The sequence below is a fragment of the Elaeis guineensis genome, chromosome 5 (genome assembly GCF_000442705.2).
Source record: "Elaeis guineensis isolate ETL-2024a chromosome 5, EG11, whole genome shotgun sequence".
NCBI classification, from domain to species: Eukaryota; Viridiplantae; Streptophyta; class Magnoliopsida; order Arecales; family Arecaceae; genus Elaeis; species Elaeis guineensis.
This window is the reverse complement of record NC_025997.2, coordinates 14,856,794-14,876,997: the sequence shown is the minus strand read 5'-3', so window position 1 is coordinate 14,876,997 and position 20,204 is coordinate 14,856,794. Positions and strand designations below refer to the sequence as shown.

Sequence of the window (20,204 nt, the reverse complement as noted above, 5' to 3'; positions counted from 1 at the left end):
TATCCATGAGGTCCTTATCTGAGCACGTTGCCCACAAAGATAAAATCTAGCTCCCTCATTGTTCAAGCCCTAGATCGATAGGAGGTGCTAGACTCAATATTTGAGCTTCTATCCATGGCGAATGCAGTAACAGAATGTCTACCATAGGGGGGAAATAGAAAAAAAGTTTGAAAAATTAGGGTTTCGGGAGGATGATTGGAGAAGATCCTTTACACCGACAGGATGATCGAGAGAATTTGGGAGGAGTGGGGTTTCACTCACAGCGAATGAAAGAAGGGTTTCGGATGAGGATGACAGAAAATAGGGCAAATATTTTTTTTACCATGGTGCTACAATTTTGTCACGTAAGTACGTCAGTGCCAACTAAACAACTAAATCGATGAGCGAAAGTCGCTGGAAAGATAATATTAAGATGATTCGAAAAGATCAAAGACTAAAAATTATGGTTTTGTAGTTTAAGAATTATTTTAAAAAATATGATATAGTTTAAGAATTAAAAATATAATTTATTCTTAATTATTTTATATAGTATTAGAGAAGTACCTTATTTTTTTTATATTAAAAAAAAAAAAGTCGGAAACTCATACCTATCTCAAATTCGAATTGGATTGGATAAAATCCATCTTCTCTGACCTGGATCGGTTCGGGTGCTCTGCTAAATTTGCCCTTCGTACTCTTGATCCGACCCGACCTCTTGCAGCGTTACCCGCTGGATCGAGTAGTTCAAAAGGGGACCGAGTCTCACAGACTTACACGCATTACTCCCGCGCCTTCTCTCGTTCGCTATCCATCTTCTCAGAGCCATTGGCGCCGGCGAAGCGGTCTTTCCGGGCACTCCATCCAAAGCTGAACCCACGATCTTTCAGAGCCCCTCCAAACCCTTTTATCGACTACTGATTCCTTCTCCAAGCTCCTCGAGTTCCTACTCTGGTACATGGTTTGGTTCTACGTATTCTCCTCTCAATTGTTCGACGAAAATCCTCTGAGAAGACTCTTATGTTTCTGGCTGTCAGATGGAATGGGCCATTCCGAAAACCTGTTGGCATTCTGTATCTTTCTCCCTTCGCTTCCATGTCCGGCTTCTTCCGTTCCACACTCACCACAGAACCAAAAAGCTTGCGGGCACCCCACAAGAACCTATCGGAGATCTTTAAAACAACGGCACCCACATTTGCGGATTCCTCTTCCAGGATTAGAAGGGCGTTGCAATCCAACAAATGGTCCGAGTCGGTGGAGATGGAGTTGCAGCGGCTTGATGTACATTTGAACACCTATATTGTTAATCAGGTACTAAAGAGCTTGTCGAATTCCGAAACGGCCTTCCTTTTTTTCGTGTGGGCCGAATCCCAGCCGGGTTTCGAGCATGATCACTTCACCATCAAGTCTGTGATCTGTTTGCTGCTGAAAGATCAAGACTTTGATCTTCTATCGAAATTTTTAGGAAGAATAAGGAGCAGTGGGTTCTCATTGCACCGTTCTGTGTATCGGATTCTAATATCTGGCTATGCCCGGGCTGGTTTGATAGATTCAGCAATTCAAATCTTTGATGAGATGATAGCTTCTGGTTGTCGCATATTTAGTGTGGATTACAATAAGTTTATAGGTCTACTAGTTAAAAATCATTGCTTTGATTTGGCTGAGAAGTATTACAACAAGATGATCCCAGAGAAATTCTCTTTGAGCTCGTTTACATACTCAAGGTTCATTGCTGGTTTGTGTGAAGTGAAGAATCTTAGGCTTGTTGAGAGGCTCTTAGTAGATATGAATAAAATGGGGTCTGTCCCAGATATCTGGGCTTATAACATATATTTGAATTCTTTGTGCAAAGAGAAGAGGTTGGATGATGCTGTTATGGTGCTGCAAACTATGATTCAGAAAGGAAGAGAGCCTGATGTTGTCTCTTACACCACAATCATCAATGGTTTGTGTGTTATTAGACAGTTTTCAGCTGCCATAGAGCTATGGGATGAAATGTTGAAAAAGGGGTTTAGGCCAGATGGTGTTGCCTGTGGTGCATTAATAGTTGGTTTGTGTAACCATGGGAAGGTTGATATGGCTTATGACCTGACAATGGGAATGATAGGGATGAAGATTGAGTTGAGTATTCCTGTTTATAATGCGCTTATAAGTGGATTTTGTAAAGCTGGTAGATTTGATAAAGCCCAAGCAATAGTGTCATTCATGCAAAGATATGGGTGCAAACCTGATTTGGTTACATGCAACATACTTTTGAATCATTATTGCAATGAAAATATGCTGGATGAAGCTAAGAAATTGATAAAAAAGATGGATGCGAGTGGAATATCCCCTGACAGGCATAGTTACAATCAACTATTAAAGGGTATTTGCAAGGCTAACCAGCTTGAAAAGGCTTATGCTTTAATAGCTCATGAAATGGATGCTATAGGATTTTGTGATGTTGTATCTTGCAACATATTAATTGGTGCACTCTGCAAGGCAAGAAACATGGGATCTGCATACAAGTTGTTCAAGGATATGCGTTCTAAGGGAATAATTGCGGATGCAGTGACATATGGTACTCTGATTAATGGATTCTTTAGAGTAGGGCACCCTGATCTAGCTGAGGAACTTTTTGATCAGATGCTTGATGCTGGAGTGGTTCCAAACGTCAATGCATATAATATTATGATACACCACCTTTGCAAGGCCGGTCGAATGGAACTTGCTCACAATTTTTTTCATGACATGATCAAGAAGAGGATATCCCCTGATGTAGTTTCCTATGGCACTTTGATAAATGGACTCTGCAAGGCTTTCAGAGTAAATGAAGCCATGAATCTATATGAAGATATGTGCAAGAGGGGAGTAACTCCTGATGATGTGACATACAAGATATTGATTGGAGGACTTCTAAAGGAAGGAAAGGTAAATGCAGCCTGTAGGATCTGGGACCATATGATGGAGCGTGGCTTTACTCTTGACAGATCAGTTTCTGAAAGACTGATAGAGGCAATCAAGTCTAAAAACACACAAGATATGAATTATAGAGAAGGTATGCTTTGCAGTAGCTAAAATCATTCGGATTATCTTGATAATCTTTTCCATAATATATTTGGTTGCTAATTAACCGTTTGGCTATTTTTGTTATGCTATAGGATATAACTTTCTTGTAAAAAAGATAAACTTATTTGATTTCCAAGAGGAATTTGTTTTCTGTTTAACCTGTTGTCTTGCAAAATTTCTCTTCATATTACTTGTTTGTCTGCAGCATCTGGAGATTTCAGTCTCAGGTAAACATGATCAACTTGGTTAGTGGCTCTCAAGTTCATGAAGATGCAAGTCCATAAGCAGGAGCATTTTATTCTCCAGGTGAGCCTGGAAAAGAAGACGGCTGTTGAGGTTTGAATTCTGAACTTGTTCAGATACAAAAGTAATGATTAACACCAAATAGAAGTGTGCAGAATGTTGCTATTACAAATCTGAGCAATCAAACCAAGTGTATCTTATTTGGACCCAAAAAATTGAGAATAAAATGATTATCGCACTTGTCTATCATAGTGATGGTTCCTGGTCTTTGCTCATTTACATCTATTATTAAAGAAAAGAATTGAACTTTGTTAATTGAGTGCCATATGCATCATCAACAGGTTTTTGGTCATTTTCTTGCAAGAATAATCTTGACCTTGTTCCCTTGTGATTTCTGACCATGTTTAACAATATAAATTACAATGTCCTTGCTTAGTTGGTTGTATATATTATCCTTGCTATTCCTGAAAATTTTAGTCCAGAAGGAATTCTTTCTTTAAATGCTGCTGTTGGTTTCTCTTGATTGTCCTGATCTATATGAAAATTTATTCTGCTTTCTGCCATGCATTATTACTTATGTTAACTTTATAGTTAAGTTCATAATTTTTTGAGCTATAGATATAGCAATTAATTTGGATGTTCTGCAGTGTGATCGGATAATTTGTGAAGTAACTTGTCTTGGATTCGGTGTTCTGGAGCCAAATCTTGCATACAGTGATTAACTAAACCTCTGGTATGACACTTCACTTTGAAATATTTTTTGAAACTGGATTGTTTTCAAATCTCTGTTTCCTTCTTTACCAACTTCAGCAACTTGCATGAGTCTGCTAGAATTCTACAATGAAAATGGACAGTTAATGGAGTCAAAATTCATGAAGAAATCTCTTTAACAATCTTTTCTTTTGAGGGAATATATATTTTTTTTAACTATTTAGGATGTAGCAGAATGAGGGAATAACTCTTTCAGCAACTACCATATCATAGTTTTGTATCTATTTGGAATTGCTTCATGAATCATGCTTCATCACTTTCTTCCCATGACCTTGTTCTCCATCAAAAAATTGTTCTGAGCATCTCTTACTGCTTCAATTCGAGCTTCTACAAACACATGCTTACACCCTGGACCTTTCAACCCAATTCAGGTCTGTTTTAGAGACTCTAATTTCTGTTGCAATACCAGCCTTACCTTAACGTATTCTCATTCTGTCCGTATACAGTTCTGTCAAGTGTCAACACTTCTATTACATGTTTATCTTGCTTGCATACTTCATCATTTATGCTCATAATTTGGCCCCCTGGTCTTCAGAATGTTCCATGTGAATACACTGACTTGCAATTCGGACAACTCCTATTCCACTTATCAATAATTGTATCCTAAACAACGTTTGCAAGATGAAGTTCTGAGTAATTGTATTTTGAACCATACTCCTAGGAAACTCATTGTGATTTTGTTGGAAGCCCTGTCTTCATTTCTGCTACTTGTCACAGCCATTAGTATAAGCACTTGATATGGCAGCTGATATAAAGTTTATGAATCTGTGCTTTTCTCGTGGTACACCCATTTTATTTCTTATTGTTCAGGCAAATGGATTGACCACATTGTTCTTTGATGACCAAAACCAACATGATCACAAATGCTTTGTGATACAGTTGTTGTAATTCTTTATACACAGTACTAACCGTTTAAAACATGTTTTGTGATACAGTAAAGAATAGATTGATGCCATAATCGCTTAATGTAGTCACAGTGGATTCTGGTATCAAAATTGAGCTGATTTACCTTTACCTTAAACCTTTGTTATCAGAGCAAGCATGGGAGTGGATACCAGTGCAAACGTGGGAAAGTGGACATTTTAAAAACACTCGAAGAAGTAAGAAACTGGCTAGGAAGCAGGTGCATTTTGATTTACCACAGAGTTTCCAAAGCAGTAAGCTACTCTAGGTAGAAGTTTCCTGCTACAGAGGCTTTTTAGACGATGCATCAATGGTCACCATCCAGTAGATTGCACTCCCTTTTATTATGAATCCATCTGGTCGTCATCTAATGTGAAAGCTACAGTCTACATATAACAGCCTTTTGAGATGCGGGAACTATACCTGCTTTGAATCATCATAAAGGATTTCTCTCCGACCACAAAGGCCAGCAGACAACCCGAGTAATCCAGCATTTGTCAAAGATGCAGATCAAGTTCGAAGTCTAAATGTCTGGATGGGGATCAATCAAATGTCAGGACCATACAGTTGGTCCCAAACTGATGGGTTGAATCTTTTTGCTAATGCTTGTGTTGTTGAGGACATCACAAGGCAATAATCATGATGTCAACTGTGCAATATGTTGAATAAAAATTAAAGAAAGGTTGAAAGAGTTTTATACAGTTGTTTTTCATCTGAGCCTCTGGTATATAATTTACTTGCTTCAGCTTGATATAACCTCGAGCTTGAGGATCTTTGGATGCCTGTGACATAAATAGAGAAAGCACTTGGAATGTCACTTACAGTGCAATTAGTTACTTTGAATATCCTTTTTGTTATTTACTCATTGTTATTTTGTGAAACAGAGTGCTTGTTTGTCTGCTGAAATCTCAAAAAGGTTCTAAAATCATGAAATGAAATTCAAGTTTGAGTACAATTTTTCAGATTCACTTTTTTTTTTCCTCTATCTTCATTTTTTTTTTTCTATTTTGGTCTCCCTTTAACAATCGAATGCTAAAAGATAAAAAGTTTTGTCATGGTTTGTAGCCCCTACCTTAACCCATACAGAACCACTGGAAAGCTTAGAAGTATAATCATCTAGACGAGAATTAAAAGTTGTAAAGACCAGGGATGTTTATGGATCAATAGGGCAACTAGAATTTTTTTTGAAGGTTGAGATTTGAGTTTGGTGTAATTCAGGCTTTCTTGTTTCTCCGGTGGAGAACTCACTAGTTTCTAAAAGCTGGGAACAACCAATATCACTAGCTGGCTAACCTCGGTAAACAATCCATGATTCATTCACACCTTGGTATTAAACTGCATAGTTAACCAGCAAAATTTGTTCCAGTTTACAATTCAGTAATGACTGACATAAGTTAACAATATATACAGTAATGACTGACATAATTCAGTAGATCACCTGGCTAGTCAAGCAACATGTGGTGCGAAATTAGCAATCTCAAGCCATTGGCAAAATTTGACATACACAGATTTATGGCCTCTTAATATGTTTGCTTTGTCAAACAATGTTAAGACATAATTTGACCTGAAGTGGTCGTGAATGCAATGGTGGTTAAATAGCTGATACAAAACTAGGCCAGGAACAAATCACTTTCACGACCTTGAAACAGCGAAATTAAAATCTACAATCTCATGGTAATGTGTGAGCTTTTTTTTCCTACTCAGGGATATTGAACAGAATGAGCAGACCAGCTTGTCAAAGTTCAGCATCTTGTATCCAAAGATATCACAGATTGAAGGATCCCCTACTGCTAGTATCCTAGAGGTGGAAGACATCATGAATCAAACAAACTACATGGTGACCAGAACACAAAAATTTCTCAATATCATGATTTTTACATTATGCCCTCTATTACATTATGCCCTCCATACAATCTCATACAACACTGAAAGCTGATTGTAGTGTCGAACTAAATCGTGATGCAATTGTCTGAGAAGCAAATTGTTGGATCTGTTTCTTGGCATCTGTAGGTACACAAGGAAAATTAAATGTATCAGTCATACAGAAGGCATTTGCTGCAGAGAAACACATGGTGCAATTTCCAATAAAAACCAAGGGAAGAAAAATTCAGGACATCTGAGAACATCGATGAGTACAACTGCAGATTATAACCATACATCAATGAGAAAGAAAAAAAAAAAAACACTAGCAAATTGGAATAAATAGGAATGCCAGATTTGAAGAAAGCATAAGTATTAGTTCTTGAAATCAATGCCAGAAAATTGAAATTACATTGGACAGAAATCACATGAAGGCAGAGTTCTGGAAAAGGTTGATTGGAACTTAAACAGTTACAGTTCCCAATATTAGCTTTTTTTCTAGGACATTTCCATTGCATCTAAAAACATAATTTTTTTCAGCTTTGTAACTTCTTATTCTACACCTATTGTGCTACAGATAAGTGATCAAAAACAAGTGTAGTTACACCAATAAAATTCCTATGTGCCATCTACAAACTATTGTTCGTGTTTCCTACCACTTGGAATGGCAATAGCTGCACCTTGATCATAGTTTAATTGTATAAATGTGACACCAGATTGCTTTACCAAATTCAGTATCTGTTTTTCACTATATCCAACAGTAACAACCTTTTCCTCATCCAGTAGCAACAATAAAGAAAGAACCTGCAGAGTGCTTTTGCTCTGGCCAAGATTGCATGTGTCCTTTGGTCAAAAAATAAAAATAAAAATAAGAAAGGAAAAAAATAAAAAGGAAAAATAATGGAAGAGAGCCATGGCACAGGCATCCTTGTACATGTACAGAATTGCTTCCAACTTGGTTGTCCTGTGTGGTGTGCATGCAACTTTTTTCCTTTAGCCCCATAGTGATACATTTTTCACCGTAAAATTACCTCATAAAATATTTGCAAAGCAAAACAAACCTCCATTCCAATTTAAGTGTCGCCCATCATCAAATTCAGACAAACTATTCATAAGAGGCCCAGAGATTGTCCAAAACACTCAACCAGCTCCCTACTTGGTCTACAACTGACAGAGACTTTCACCAAATCCATTCAGCATAAGAACTCCACCTTTAGCCACTTCATGTACCCCATTTCAAATTAAATCAGACTTAAATAATTCTCCATGTGTTTGAGCTAACATCTTATTAGGTAACAATTATTCAGGTGAAAGTTACAACTAGTGAAACATCAAAAAATCATCCATAAAAAAGGTCTTCATTTTCAAGTGTTATCATAGTAGAAATACCATTTCAATATCCAAAACTACATGCTCTTTGAGAATAGACATTACTTGGGAGAAAATCATGGAGTACAAGAGATCTATATTCCAAAGACTCATCAGACTGATGAAAGTGAAACACATCAATTTATTTTTACCCAAAAACATGCTTAAACATGTTAAACATCTCAAGATTACACAAATGTTGAAGTATGACTCTTATTTATATATTCTCCAACAATGTGGGAGAACTTCTTAACTCCTTTATGCTACGAGAGGGCCATGCACCACCATTAACAGATCTAGCTATAATCCTAACATTTAGCTAATAAAGTAACATTAGCATCACATGAATTATGACTCAGAACTGATAGAACAATGCAGTATGCTCAGCTTTTGGATCTCTCAATGATGTTTAATGCTGACTATATACCATTCAAGTTATGCCACGGACCAACCCAATATATATATATATATATATATATATATATATATATATATATATATATTTTAAAGGGCTAGCATAGAAGTTTGGGTCATCATATGTGAAAAAAAATATTCAAAAGAGACCAAGAAAATATTAGATTGAACAACTACCTTTACGGCATTTTGTGAAGCCAACAATGTTTGCAATGCTGAGGCTCAGACAAACTCCAACAACTAGTAGATAGTCTGCTTGAAATCTTATAAGCGAGAATATCCCAAGGAAAATCCATGCAACAGCCTGCACCAATAGGAAGCATCCTCTCAGAACTAATTATAGATTGTTGTGATAAAGCAAACGCTTCCCTGTAATGCATATATGATACATGCAGCTTTTCATTGCTAGGGTAGTGTAAGACGAATTTATGATGGGTGATATTAAAGTTAATAAGAAAGTAGGGGAGAATTGCATGCCAACTTAGACTGCTAGAAGGAAATAACCATAATTTGGTTGTTGCTTTCAAGAGTGTTATATGACTTCTCAGAATTAGGTAGTTAAGATGGTAATAGTCAAGGTTCGCCAGACTGGTAATGGAGTTCGTAATAGCCGACTACCAGTTCAGTATGGTACTAGTACGTACCACACCAACCTGAGCCGTAGAACCAAGGAGAGGAAGCGGATGGGGGAGAAAGATGCAAAGAAGAAGTTGGGGAGTTGGGGATCTTCAGTGAAGCAAGAGGCACACTGGTGGGGCTTCAAGGGAGGAGACAGCAAAGGGTTAAGGGATTCCACGGCAGAGCTTTTTTCGAATGGAGAGGCCGAGAGGGTGAGATGTGGCGGAAGGGAAGGATACGTACAAATGGTCCATAGTCATCATTGTCAGAAACGGAACTCTAACCCTAGCACTAGAGAGGCGAGGAGGCTTGAGAGGCGAGAGGGTCGGAACTCGGAAGGCTGAAGAGGGTTGGGACTCAGAAGGGTTATGTAAAAGCCCGAACTATTCAAAATGCTCCAAAGCAAGTGGAACTGAGCGGTTCAGCTGAATTTGAGCAACTTAGATCCCCATTTTGTCCTAGTAATCAACCAGTTCAAGTTAGTATGCCCTAAACCGGATAGTTTAAGAGGAGATGACTGACCCTGGTACATATCATAAGGTAAGGGTTTGGTAATATGCCCCTCATTTGACTTTGGCTTGATTATGCTATGAGGATATCTTTACAAGTAGCATCTCACATTACTACAGAAATTTACAAAAAAAAAACATGTGTTATAAATGGGTGTTGAAGAAGACAATATGTGGTTTTCCAAAATTTGCCGACACTCAGTAAGCTTGAAGAAAATGGAGATTCTTTTATGTATGTTACTTAAAAATTAGAATGTATAGAACAGAAGATTAGTAGCAGAAAATGCATAACTATCTCTTTGGAGCCTATATGGTTGAGTTGTGCTACCGTAACTTCATAATTGCTCTCTCACCTTTAAAACCAAGCTTTGGTAATAGTAAAACTGGCAATAAGTTAGGTTGGATTAAATAACTCTCAGACATATCCAGCCCATTCATAATCAAGTTAAAAAGAATGAACCCATGCAATATTATATGGACAACTACCAAATCTGCCAACCGATGTAACTTGTCACTTGTCAGTCATAAACCTCAAAAACATAACAACAGAACTGGGCAAAGAAGAAATCTAGACCTAGGCATCCAAATAAAGTAAGAGACAGGTGAGAGGAGATCAAAGTGAAGAACATCACATGATAAATCCTGAACATGTTGTGCTTTTTATTCTCTCCCTTAAACATGAAGTACATTATCTTCTTAATCGCCCTAACCAGAACTTGACAAACCCACGGCCCACCTCCATGCTACCAGTCCTAGGGGCACATGGCTAAGATTTGAAAGCTTGTCCTATACATGGGGACCTGTCAATCGGGGATCCAAGCACAGTCCATTTATATTTGGACTATATATGGCAACCAAAACTGACCCAATTATAGAAAGCACTCAGTTAAACCCTTCTATTTTGCACTAGTTTGAGTAGCTTGGCAGGCCCAGGTTAGAAATTGCTACCCTAGATTTCAGCAAGTAGAGTCTCCCAGGTTCACTGCAATACGTAATGTGAGATACAAGATAACAACCAATGTTCCTAGGCAATTAGAGCACAGATGGCAAAGAAGTGCTCCTAAGCAGTCAAAAAGAAAAAAATGGAATCACAGTTTTGCTCCTAGAATTTTACTTCTATTTTCTAATGCTTTATTCTACTAAATTATGCAAGCTATGCATCAAAATTCAGTACAGTCTTTTGATTATAGGACAGGTTTTCTTCCTCTTATTGATAAAAGACTGCATACATACTTGATCGAGCTACTGATGTTTGTCAGGGATATCCAGAAGAAGAAAAGAAAAAAGAATAGTATAAAAGTGTACTTTTTGCCTAAGGATAACAAAAACCTTCAATAGCACAGTACATGTTGGTTGTACGATTGGAAACTGAAGACACATTTCACTTATATGGAAAATGGGTTAGTAAATCCCACTAATGGCTTGTTTCAATTGACTTTCGGTGACAACGAGTTGCGCCTATCTACACCAATTGGACCAAATGGTCCTTACGATATCAAATTAGTGTAATGCAAAGTATATAAACAATTCAATAGGTAAATGACAGATCTACAACGATAAAAGATGGGCACATGAAGGACACACACACACATACAAACACACACGCGCGCACGCGCACGCGCACGCATACATACATACATACATACATACATACATACATATATATATATATATATATATATATATATATATATATATATATATATAATGTTGCCTTCAGGCACGATTCCGACAATTTTCTCTCATCGAAAATTCGATGTGGTAACATCCAGTGTTTATCTGGTGCTTATGTGGCATTAAAATCTAAAAAATATTGATGTGACGCTTATGTGGCATTATTTCTTCTTTCCCCATCATATTTTCTTTTCTTTTTCTTCCTCCGATCTCTGTTCTTTAAGGAGGATAGGACCATAGAGGAAAGGGGGTTTGAAATGAGAGGAGGATGAAACCAACACTGACTTGACGGAGGCATTGGGAGGACACAATGGGAGATGAATGGAGGAGAAGAATCGAGCAAAGGAGGATGGGGCCATGGAGGGAAAGAGATTTTTCTTTCTTTCTTCTTTTTTCATTAGGATTTTGAGGATGAGAAAAAGAGAGATGGGAGATGAGAGATTTGAAAAAGGATGGGTAGGAAGAGTTCAATGAGATGTAGTGAGAAATAAAGAAAAAATGGTTGTGAGGGAGGAGGAGAATGGGGCTGGCCATGGAGGCAAGGGGTTTCGTTCTTTCTCTTATTTTTCTATTGAGATCTTGGGAATGAGAAGAAGAGAGATGGGAGATGAGAGATTTAGGAAAGATAAAGATTTGGTGAAGAAAATGAAGATTTGGGAAGATGAAACATTAGGAATTTTGGCATTTGGGGAAGAAGATGACGTGGCTTAAAATAAAAACGAAGAAGATGATGTGGCTTAAAATATTTTAAGCCACGTCGGCATTTGTTGAGCCATACGAGCCAAGAATACTCCACATAGGCATCGGATTTTGCCACATCAAATTTCGAGGAGAAAAAACCATCGGAATCATACCTAAGGGTAACATTAAACCAGTTCAAATAGTTAAAAGACTAGAGTTTAGGATTTTATAGTTCAGAGACCATTTAAGAAGACCTGACTTAGTTCAGGGACCAAAAACATAATTTACCCTAAAAAGATTTTGTACCAGCACAGTATTATATGCCATTTTGGAGTTTGAAACTGGCTACCTTACTAAACAGCTTAGCATTTAGCCTTCCTTTTGCATGTGTTCCTCTAAATAAAATTTCTATAATCGCACATGCATGAAATTATGTAAGCAAGCATGTAGAAGTCTACATCAACACATACTTTTTTCGTGCATTTAATAACACATGCAAGCGTCGCCGACAATACACATACATAATCAACATATTATCCTAATAATGATGGTTAAAAACATTCTTCTATTGTATTTCAATTGCCAAATTCTGAGTTGTTGTCATTCACATTAGAACTTGTGAGAAGTGACAAGGCCTGTCTAGAAGACAGCTGATTCCATATAAGGAATGCAAGCATATTACACCAGCAATTACCATCATTCTCGCTACTTAGAGATCTAGACAAAGGATGAAAACCACTTGAATCGTGAACATATAATTTATTCTAAAATAATTGTTCTTCAAAATCAAGGTTTGCAATATCCGCAACAATACTCAATATACAGGACGTACTGAGACTCATTTCCCTACAGTAGGGTACCCCCCCTTCCAGGCGGTACAGTCCAAGATTGCAAATCTTGCTCAAAATAACTTACCGTGAGATAAAGCGTCCACCAAAAGAGCCACGAGTCCTTCTTATTCACGCGAGCAAGAGACTGAACATAAAGAAATAAGTAAACCATGAGATGAATGGAAGTTTAAATCAAAGACCAGGCCTATCAAACAATTTCTAATTAAAACTCGTTTCAGGGTAACATTTCAAACCTCTTGATCCAAGCACTCAAACTTCCACACACTCTCTCCTTGCTCATTTATCTCGTTCCACCACCTCAGACCAACCAATATCCGTCCACTCACATTCTTGACGACCCAAAAATCAAGAGCAGCAAGAAGAACAGTAACCACGAAAATGATCACAAAACTATTAAAGAAAAGAGCTGAGAGGATATAGAACGCCAATGCTGCAGCCTATCGACATCAAAGACGCCAAATTAGAAACCGACTTCAAAACGAAAGTAATAACAAATTAAAACAAATAAGTATTCTTGGAGAAACAACAAACCTTGAAGAAAACATGGAAAAAACAAGTCTTTGGATTTGCATAATTTTCCCTTGGAGGCTGCAAACAGAAATCGCACACTGCTCATAAAAAACTAAATTGCGAACCAAAGAATAGCTGAAAAGCATCAAACCCTATCAAGATTTTGACGTCAAAGAATCTAAATCCGCCACTGAATAAAACACAAGGTATGAGATCATCCAAATCCCGCAAGAAATCGGATCTGATTAATAATCTGATCATTCTTGAATACTAGATCCAAGAATCAAGAACCAGAATCACACCCAAAATTTGTGGCCGTCAAACCAAAATTCCGGATCCAGATAGGTCACGTCGCTAAAACCCTACTCGCGCTAATCGATTCGAGACGAGGGAACGAATTGGCGGCTCCCAAACCCTAGAGATCTAACCGGTGCATGGGATCCAATCAATTGGAGAGCATAAACTGCGGAGCTCGGCTTAAGGGATTACCTGCAGCCGATCCATCTGGAAACGAGAGGGCTTGGGAATCGCTCTCCGAGATCTGTTGGCGTTCGTCGCCGGAATCACGAGGGAAGAGGAGCGGTGGGTCGGTAAATAGCTCTCGTTGGGCCGGTCCTTCCACGATCGACCGACGGTCTAAGGGCCAAGGAGCCAAAAAATAAGCTGAATTGTGTATAAAAATGACTCAATCCGGTATAAAAAGTTTGATCCGGTTCGACTCGAGCCGGTTGTCAGGCGGGTTGAGGCTTACAATTGGTGTTGATCTCTTCTCCTTGAAATGTTTTTAGGCTGGATATGAGAAACTTGCACCCAATTTCGGTTGACTATTGTTAGTACACAACCGATCTTGGATCACACGGCAGCATCAGAGAGAATTGGCATGTTGCCGATCTAAGGATGAAGTTGGCAGATCGATTTTATGCCGATCTAAATCAACCTAAGGTGCCTATCAATCTTGTATTATGGTTGATCGAGTCAACTACCGACCTACTCTCAGGGATATCGAATTTTACAGATCTCTTTCAAGAACAGATACATTCTAAGTTAGCTACTTTCCAACTATGCTACAGCTATATTGCAGCTATACTTTACATGAATGTATAACAACTCAAGCTATGTTACAGCTATACTCCACATGGATGAATAACAACCCACAATCTTCCTACAGCTGCCCATTTTATTATAATAAAATAACAATCAAACAAACAGATCGTCCGAATCAAATAGTTACCAATGACCTAGCAAACTCTCTTCATGGCTTAACAGCTAAGTAACCTCTCTTATATAAAGGGCAGCAGGGGTCCCTTCAAAGATAAGTCAGAACTCACAGAGTCAAGATTCTGCTGAACTTTTTCTCCCACCGAAGGAAATCTAAATTTTTCCTACTCCATTCTACTCTCTCTACTTTCTATCTTTTTTATTTTCTATTTTTCACTATCTGTTCTCAAGGTCCCAATTGACTTAAGCATTGGAGGGTCCTAAATCGAAAGATACCTCATTAGTTTTAGAACTTCTTCTGTAGGATCATCTACGGACTTCGTCAATTTGATCCTCTTCAACACTCCAACTTGATCTTGACCGACCTCGCTATTCTTCCTTCAGAGCCTTACAGCAACAACTATGATTTTGATCTCCTATTTGATAAAAGATTTTATTCATCATTTAAATGAGTCCGTAAGTACATTGTTATTTCCTTGCCACTTTGGTTTTTCAACTTAGCAAAAGCTGAAGTAACTTAGTAACCAAATTTATTAAAAATTGAGATATTTTTACGATGCACTAAAGGAGAGTCCAGTACTCTCCTAGCATGACATTTGTCAAGCTTTAAATATACCATTTGTCAAGCTTTAGACATGCCACAACGTTGTTTGTTTCTTAAGTTAGAAGAAAGATGTTTTTCCTCTCTCACATGTAACTTAGATCTCCCATCGCCCTTTGTTCTACGTGTCAAACAGTAGATGAGGTCTTTTCTCTTTTTTTTTTAGTGAGAATGCAAAGAATATGAAGGCATTTCATCTGTTGTATGCCCTTTCATGTGACACCATCTTTTCTTGAACTAAAGGGTCAATGCTGGTCTGATTGACCATCTAGCCGAGCATGGCTTGGAGAGGAGAAGAGAATGGCATTAGATCTAATTGATCTCTCTCTCTCTCTCTCTCTCTCTTTCAATCCCCTTCTTCCCACCTCTCCCACCCACCCTCTGGTTTTGAATCATCATGGCATCTTTGATAGCCTCACCATCTCCTTCACACTCACTATCAGCATCTCTGATAACTTCACCCCGCCTACCTCATTCTTATCGCATCTCTTTTTCTCTCTCTTTCTCTCTCTCTCTCAAAATCTCTCCCTTCCCTCTCTATCTATTTTGCCACTGAGCTCTGATGAGCAAGGTGCAGAGAGAGAGAGAGCGATGAGAGAGGGGTCGTAGTATCTTCCACAGACCAGCCGTTGGAATCCGACGAGGGGGAGAGAGAAAGAGAAAAGAGTAGAGAGAAAAAAAATGAAAGGAAAAGAAGAATTTAATGACTATGCTTAATCTGAGATCCAACATGATCAATCTTGCTGTCTTTCTCCACCTTCAACATTGCTAATGCCCACAACCTCCCTAACTATCATAGATCCCTCCATGGGCTGACAAAAAAAGAATACATGCCTTGCCCAATGAGCCTAGAGAACCTTCGTTTCGACCGCCAATGGAAGTACAAGGGACACATGCACCCTCTACGCTATTACAATCCTATAATGGTGGGCTCTAGGCTTCAGTAGAGGGGCGACAACGGGAGGGAGACCTTCAGTGGCTTAGTAGCTAGGGGAAGAAAAGGATAATTAGAGAAGGAGAGGGAAAGGAGAAAATAGACCGGATTACCCACTGTGACTAAAAGAGACACATTACCCACTCCGGCTTAATAAAGTAGCGTGTCACGTAAAGAGTCATAGGCCCTCTCTCATGCCAACTTAGATCAGGTAAGAATCATCATCTCTTATAATAATTGTTTGCATCTTGGGCTTAACAAAGCAATGCACTCAACAATTTATATGATCTTTCTTGATCCGATTAAACTTATCAAAAATCAAAAGTTCTGCATAATTAATTGGATGATTGAAAACTAGGCCAATTGTATCTGATTCTTGATGGCAAGTCTTTGGTGTTGTATTAATTATATGGATGTATGATAGCTTACTATCTTCACTTGTCATTATTGCTCTCTATTAGTATATGTTATACGACCTCATTATCTAGACATGTAGCGATAGATTATTATTTGAATCATAAATATTCTTTCAGGTCACATCGATAGTTTATTGATCTGCTTCTTCAGTCTGACATTTGATTAGCCTAACTCATCCAGCGTTGTTCTTAAAATATGATACTCATCTCAACTTATGACCAATCTACTGTAAATTACATCGGTCTCTAGCTGATATGATTGTTAACTAAAGGGATACATAATACTCAATTCAGTCGCTTGCCAATCTAAGCGACGTCACGTCCGTAAAATATCGATGTAGCATAAGAATGCAGACAGTTATCTGGTAGCTGTCTTCCAACTATACTATAGCCAATCATCACATAGACAAATATCCCACGATCTCTATATAGTTGGTTATTCTGTTATAATAAAAAATTAACGGCTTAATAAACTCTCCTAACGGTCTAACAACCTGAGCAGGTCTCCTCACCCCCTCTATGTAAAAAAAGGCAAGGTACCATCCACAAAATAATCTGAATTGATAGAGCTGATACTCTGCTGAATCATTTTTAGCTCTCCTACTGAAGGAAACAAGAGTTCTTTCTCTATTTGTCTACAATCTCTCTTCTTATCATTCCATTCTTTCATTTCCACAACATATTCTCAAGGCTTTATCTGACTTAACTATCTGAGGGTCTTGAATCGGAGGGTACTCTATCGATTTCGAAACTTTCTTTACAAGATTGATAGCTGATTTCATCAAATTCAATCAAAAAATATTCCAATTCGGTCCAAGATCGATCTCGTTATCTATCTCTTGAAGCCCTACAGCAACATTCTCCATCTCAAAATTCATTGCATTAATGCATTTGCAAGTTAGTGACATAAAGATATTGATATTACTGTTTAAAGGCCCCTTTTTCAAATTGTGGAGGTACTTTGAGTCTCTCATCTACATGCAGAAAATTGCTATAATTTTTTTAATATATAAGAGGATTGCTATAATGGTGTAGCAGGATGTTTTAGTTAGATTCTTAAGAAAGCCATGATACTTCTATTGTGGATAGTGAGAATTTCTATCATTCTCATCTGACCACTTTGCAAGGGTGATGTATGAGCTTAGCATTTAAACCAAGAGGAAGAAAAAACCTATCAAACAATAAACAAAAAATTATGTAGATGAAGAGAAATATGGTCGCAAGTGGGTCGAGCCTTCTTCTCATCGCACGTGATTGGATGGAAAATCTGTTATGCAAAATTCTTTGCACACTGTGTGCGGTGTAGGAAATCCGAGCAGGCCTGCACCGCCTCTTCTTATTGGTCCACATGGATCTGAGCTGGCACGATGGAATGGGACATGATTTGCATTAAATGCTGATATGATGGTTGGGGAGCGGCATCTATTATCAACGTGATATGCATTAATATCCCATTAGCCATTTTTTAAGAGTTTTGAGCAGACGAAAATGCTCTTTCCCTCCAATTTACTTAGAAAGCATGTTATTACTTGGATTTTGCTCATTCTAAAACATTTGGAAGCTACTTCTGATAAAATTTTTTCTTGCTCTAAAAAGTGCTCTGGGTGTCGGATCTAAAGAATCAGATAGCATCCAAGGTTGAAGTAAGATTCTTCCTCGCTCTGAAAAGTACTTTAGATGTCGGGTATACCATCTATTTTGGTCCAAAATTGAAGTAAGCAATTGAAGGCTTCTTCTATTACTTCAAGACAAAATATCATCCCCAACAAGAAGTAAAAAACCCTTTGTAGATTGTTTATTATAATTTTTTTCATAAATCCTTTATTACATCAATTGTTTTGGTAGTTAGAGAAATTTAATGTATTAGGAAACCATATAATATCTCAGGATGTCATAAATTACTTAATCCAGTCACATCTTGAATATCAAAAGTGTTAACTTTCTTCGATCATATTTTAGGCAATGGATGGTGGAAAAGTTTTGATACGGAGGATCAAAATATTCAGTTTTTGATGTTGTGCTTGGGTATTATAATTTTTGTGAATAGATATCATAATTCTGTGAAAAAGTATCATAAGTTTAATTCTCATATTTTCAGGTTAAGTTATCATCGTGCCGTATTATGATATCCTAAGAGTTATATTTTAGCCAACGGATGATGGAAAGTCCTGATAGAAGAATAAAAACTTTCAGTTTTTCTTTTTGTGTCAGAATATCATAAATTTCTGAAGGAATGTCATAATTTTGTGAAGAAGTGTCATAAGTTTAAATCTCATACTTTTAAAAAAATTTTATCTTTTGGCCATATTATTACTCTCTAGGTGTCATATTTATGACAATGGATAGTTAAATAGTCCTGGTACAGAAGATCAAAATCTTCATTTTTTGATTTTGTACCGAAGTATTCATATTTCTCATATTTTCAGCTTATCAGAGCCATATTATTACGCTCTGAGTATCATATTTTAGCCAGTGGATAGTGAAAAAATTATGGTATGGAGGATCAAAACTGATAATTTTTCGTTTTATTTTGGGATATCATAATTTTTTAAAGAGGTGTCATAAATTTTGTGAAGAAATGTCATAAGTCTAATTCTTATATTTTTAAGTCAAATTATTACCATACTGTATTATGATATTCTGAAAGTTATATTTTAGCCAACGGATGATGAGAAGTCCATATAAGAGAACCAAAATCTTTAGTTTTTCTTTTTGTGCTGGGATGTCATAATTTTGTGAAGGAATGTCATAAGTTCAAATCTCATATTTTTAAAAATTTTTTATCTTCTAGCCATATTATTACTCTCCAGGTATCATATTTTAGCCAATGCATAGTGCAATTATTAAATCCTATAAAAAAAATATCACCTAACACTATTGACATCGATGTTATTGATCTTGTATAGAGATTTCTACAGATGATGTTGAAATTATGGAACTGAAGAATATCCAACATGATCAGTTGGATGAGGTTACTGGTGTTGTTCAAAAAAATGCACCTTCTCCTACTACCCCGAATGCAGATAATGATTATGTTGATCCTCACATTGGAATGGAGTTCAATTCAATAAATGATGTGTACAATTTCTATAATGGATATGCAAGAAGAGTTAGTTTTGGAATCACAATCGTGTGTAGTAGGTCCAACAACAAGAAAGAAATATGCTTCAAGCACCTAGCATGTTGGAGGCAAGAAAAATTAGAAAAATAAATAATTCTTTGAATCATAGGAATACTAGCAAAATTGATTGTAAGATATCGATAAAAGCAAGACTAAATTCTAAGAATGGTAAGTGAATATTGGATGGTGTTTTTCTAGAACATAATCATGTGCTATCCATATCAACCACCGGTTATCTACGGTCCCAACGAAGGATTAGCACACCAAAAAAGATAGAGATTAGCAATATGCATGCATGAATATACCCACAAGTCAAATATACTCTGTCATGGCAAAAAGAAAAGGAGATAGAAGGCAATTGAATTTCATAGAGAAGGATGCTCATAATTTCATCTGTCGAGAATGTCAAAGTCAGCTAAAAGAAGGAGATGCACAGTCAATGATAATCCACTTCATACAAATACAAGTTAAAAATATAAATTTCTTTT

At 37.3% G+C, this 20,204-nt stretch overlaps 2 protein-coding genes across 2 annotated transcripts; one reads left to right on the top strand and one right to left on the bottom strand.

Moving 5' to 3' along the window:
- Window positions 1-771: 771 nt before the first annotated feature.
- LOC140858092 (uncharacterized) lies at window positions 772-5,786 on the top strand. Its single transcript, XM_073257606.1, has 4 exons — window positions 772-3,013; window positions 3,230-3,360; window positions 3,915-4,000; window positions 5,073-5,786. Exons 1-2 carry the CDS (start codon window positions 997-999, stop codon window positions 3,253-3,255), a joined length of 2,043 nt encoding a protein of 680 aa, XP_073113707.1. The 5' UTR covers window positions 772-996; the 3' UTR covers window positions 3,256-3,360; window positions 3,915-4,000; window positions 5,073-5,786.
- A 632-nt stretch (window positions 5,787-6,418) lies between these two features.
- On the bottom strand, window positions 6,419-14,077 carry LOC105037618 (Golgi apparatus membrane protein-like protein ECHIDNA). The gene is made up of 6 exons (XM_073257605.1): window positions 13,916-14,077; window positions 13,448-13,504; window positions 13,150-13,353; window positions 12,981-13,040; window positions 8,761-8,887; window positions 6,419-6,945 (listed from the first exon to the last, which is right to left on the bottom strand). The coding sequence occupies exons 1-6, from the start codon at window positions 13,928-13,930 to the stop codon at window positions 6,857-6,859; spliced, it is 552 nt and encodes a 183-aa protein (XP_073113706.1). The 5' UTR covers window positions 13,931-14,077; the 3' UTR covers window positions 6,419-6,856.
- Between the last annotated feature and the right edge of the window lie 6,127 nt (window positions 14,078-20,204).

Coding starts and splice junctions, on each gene's coding strand:
- LOC140858092 (XM_073257606.1), top strand. CDS start 997: ATGTTTCTGGCTGTCAGATGGAATGGGCCATTCCGAAAACCTGTTGGC. Junction 3,014..3,229: donor AGATATGAATTATAGAGAAG/GTATGCTTTGCA, acceptor GTTTGTCTGCAG/CATCTGGAGATTTCAGTCTC.
- LOC105037618 (XM_073257605.1), bottom strand. Junction 13,354..13,447: donor TTTTCCATGTTTTCTTCAAG/GTTTGTTGTTTC, acceptor TGATGTCGATAG/GCTGCAGCATTGGCGTTCTA. Junction 8,888..12,980: donor GGTGGACGCTTTATCTCACG/GTAAGTTATTTT, acceptor CTATTGGTGCAG/GCTGTTGCATGGATTTTCCT.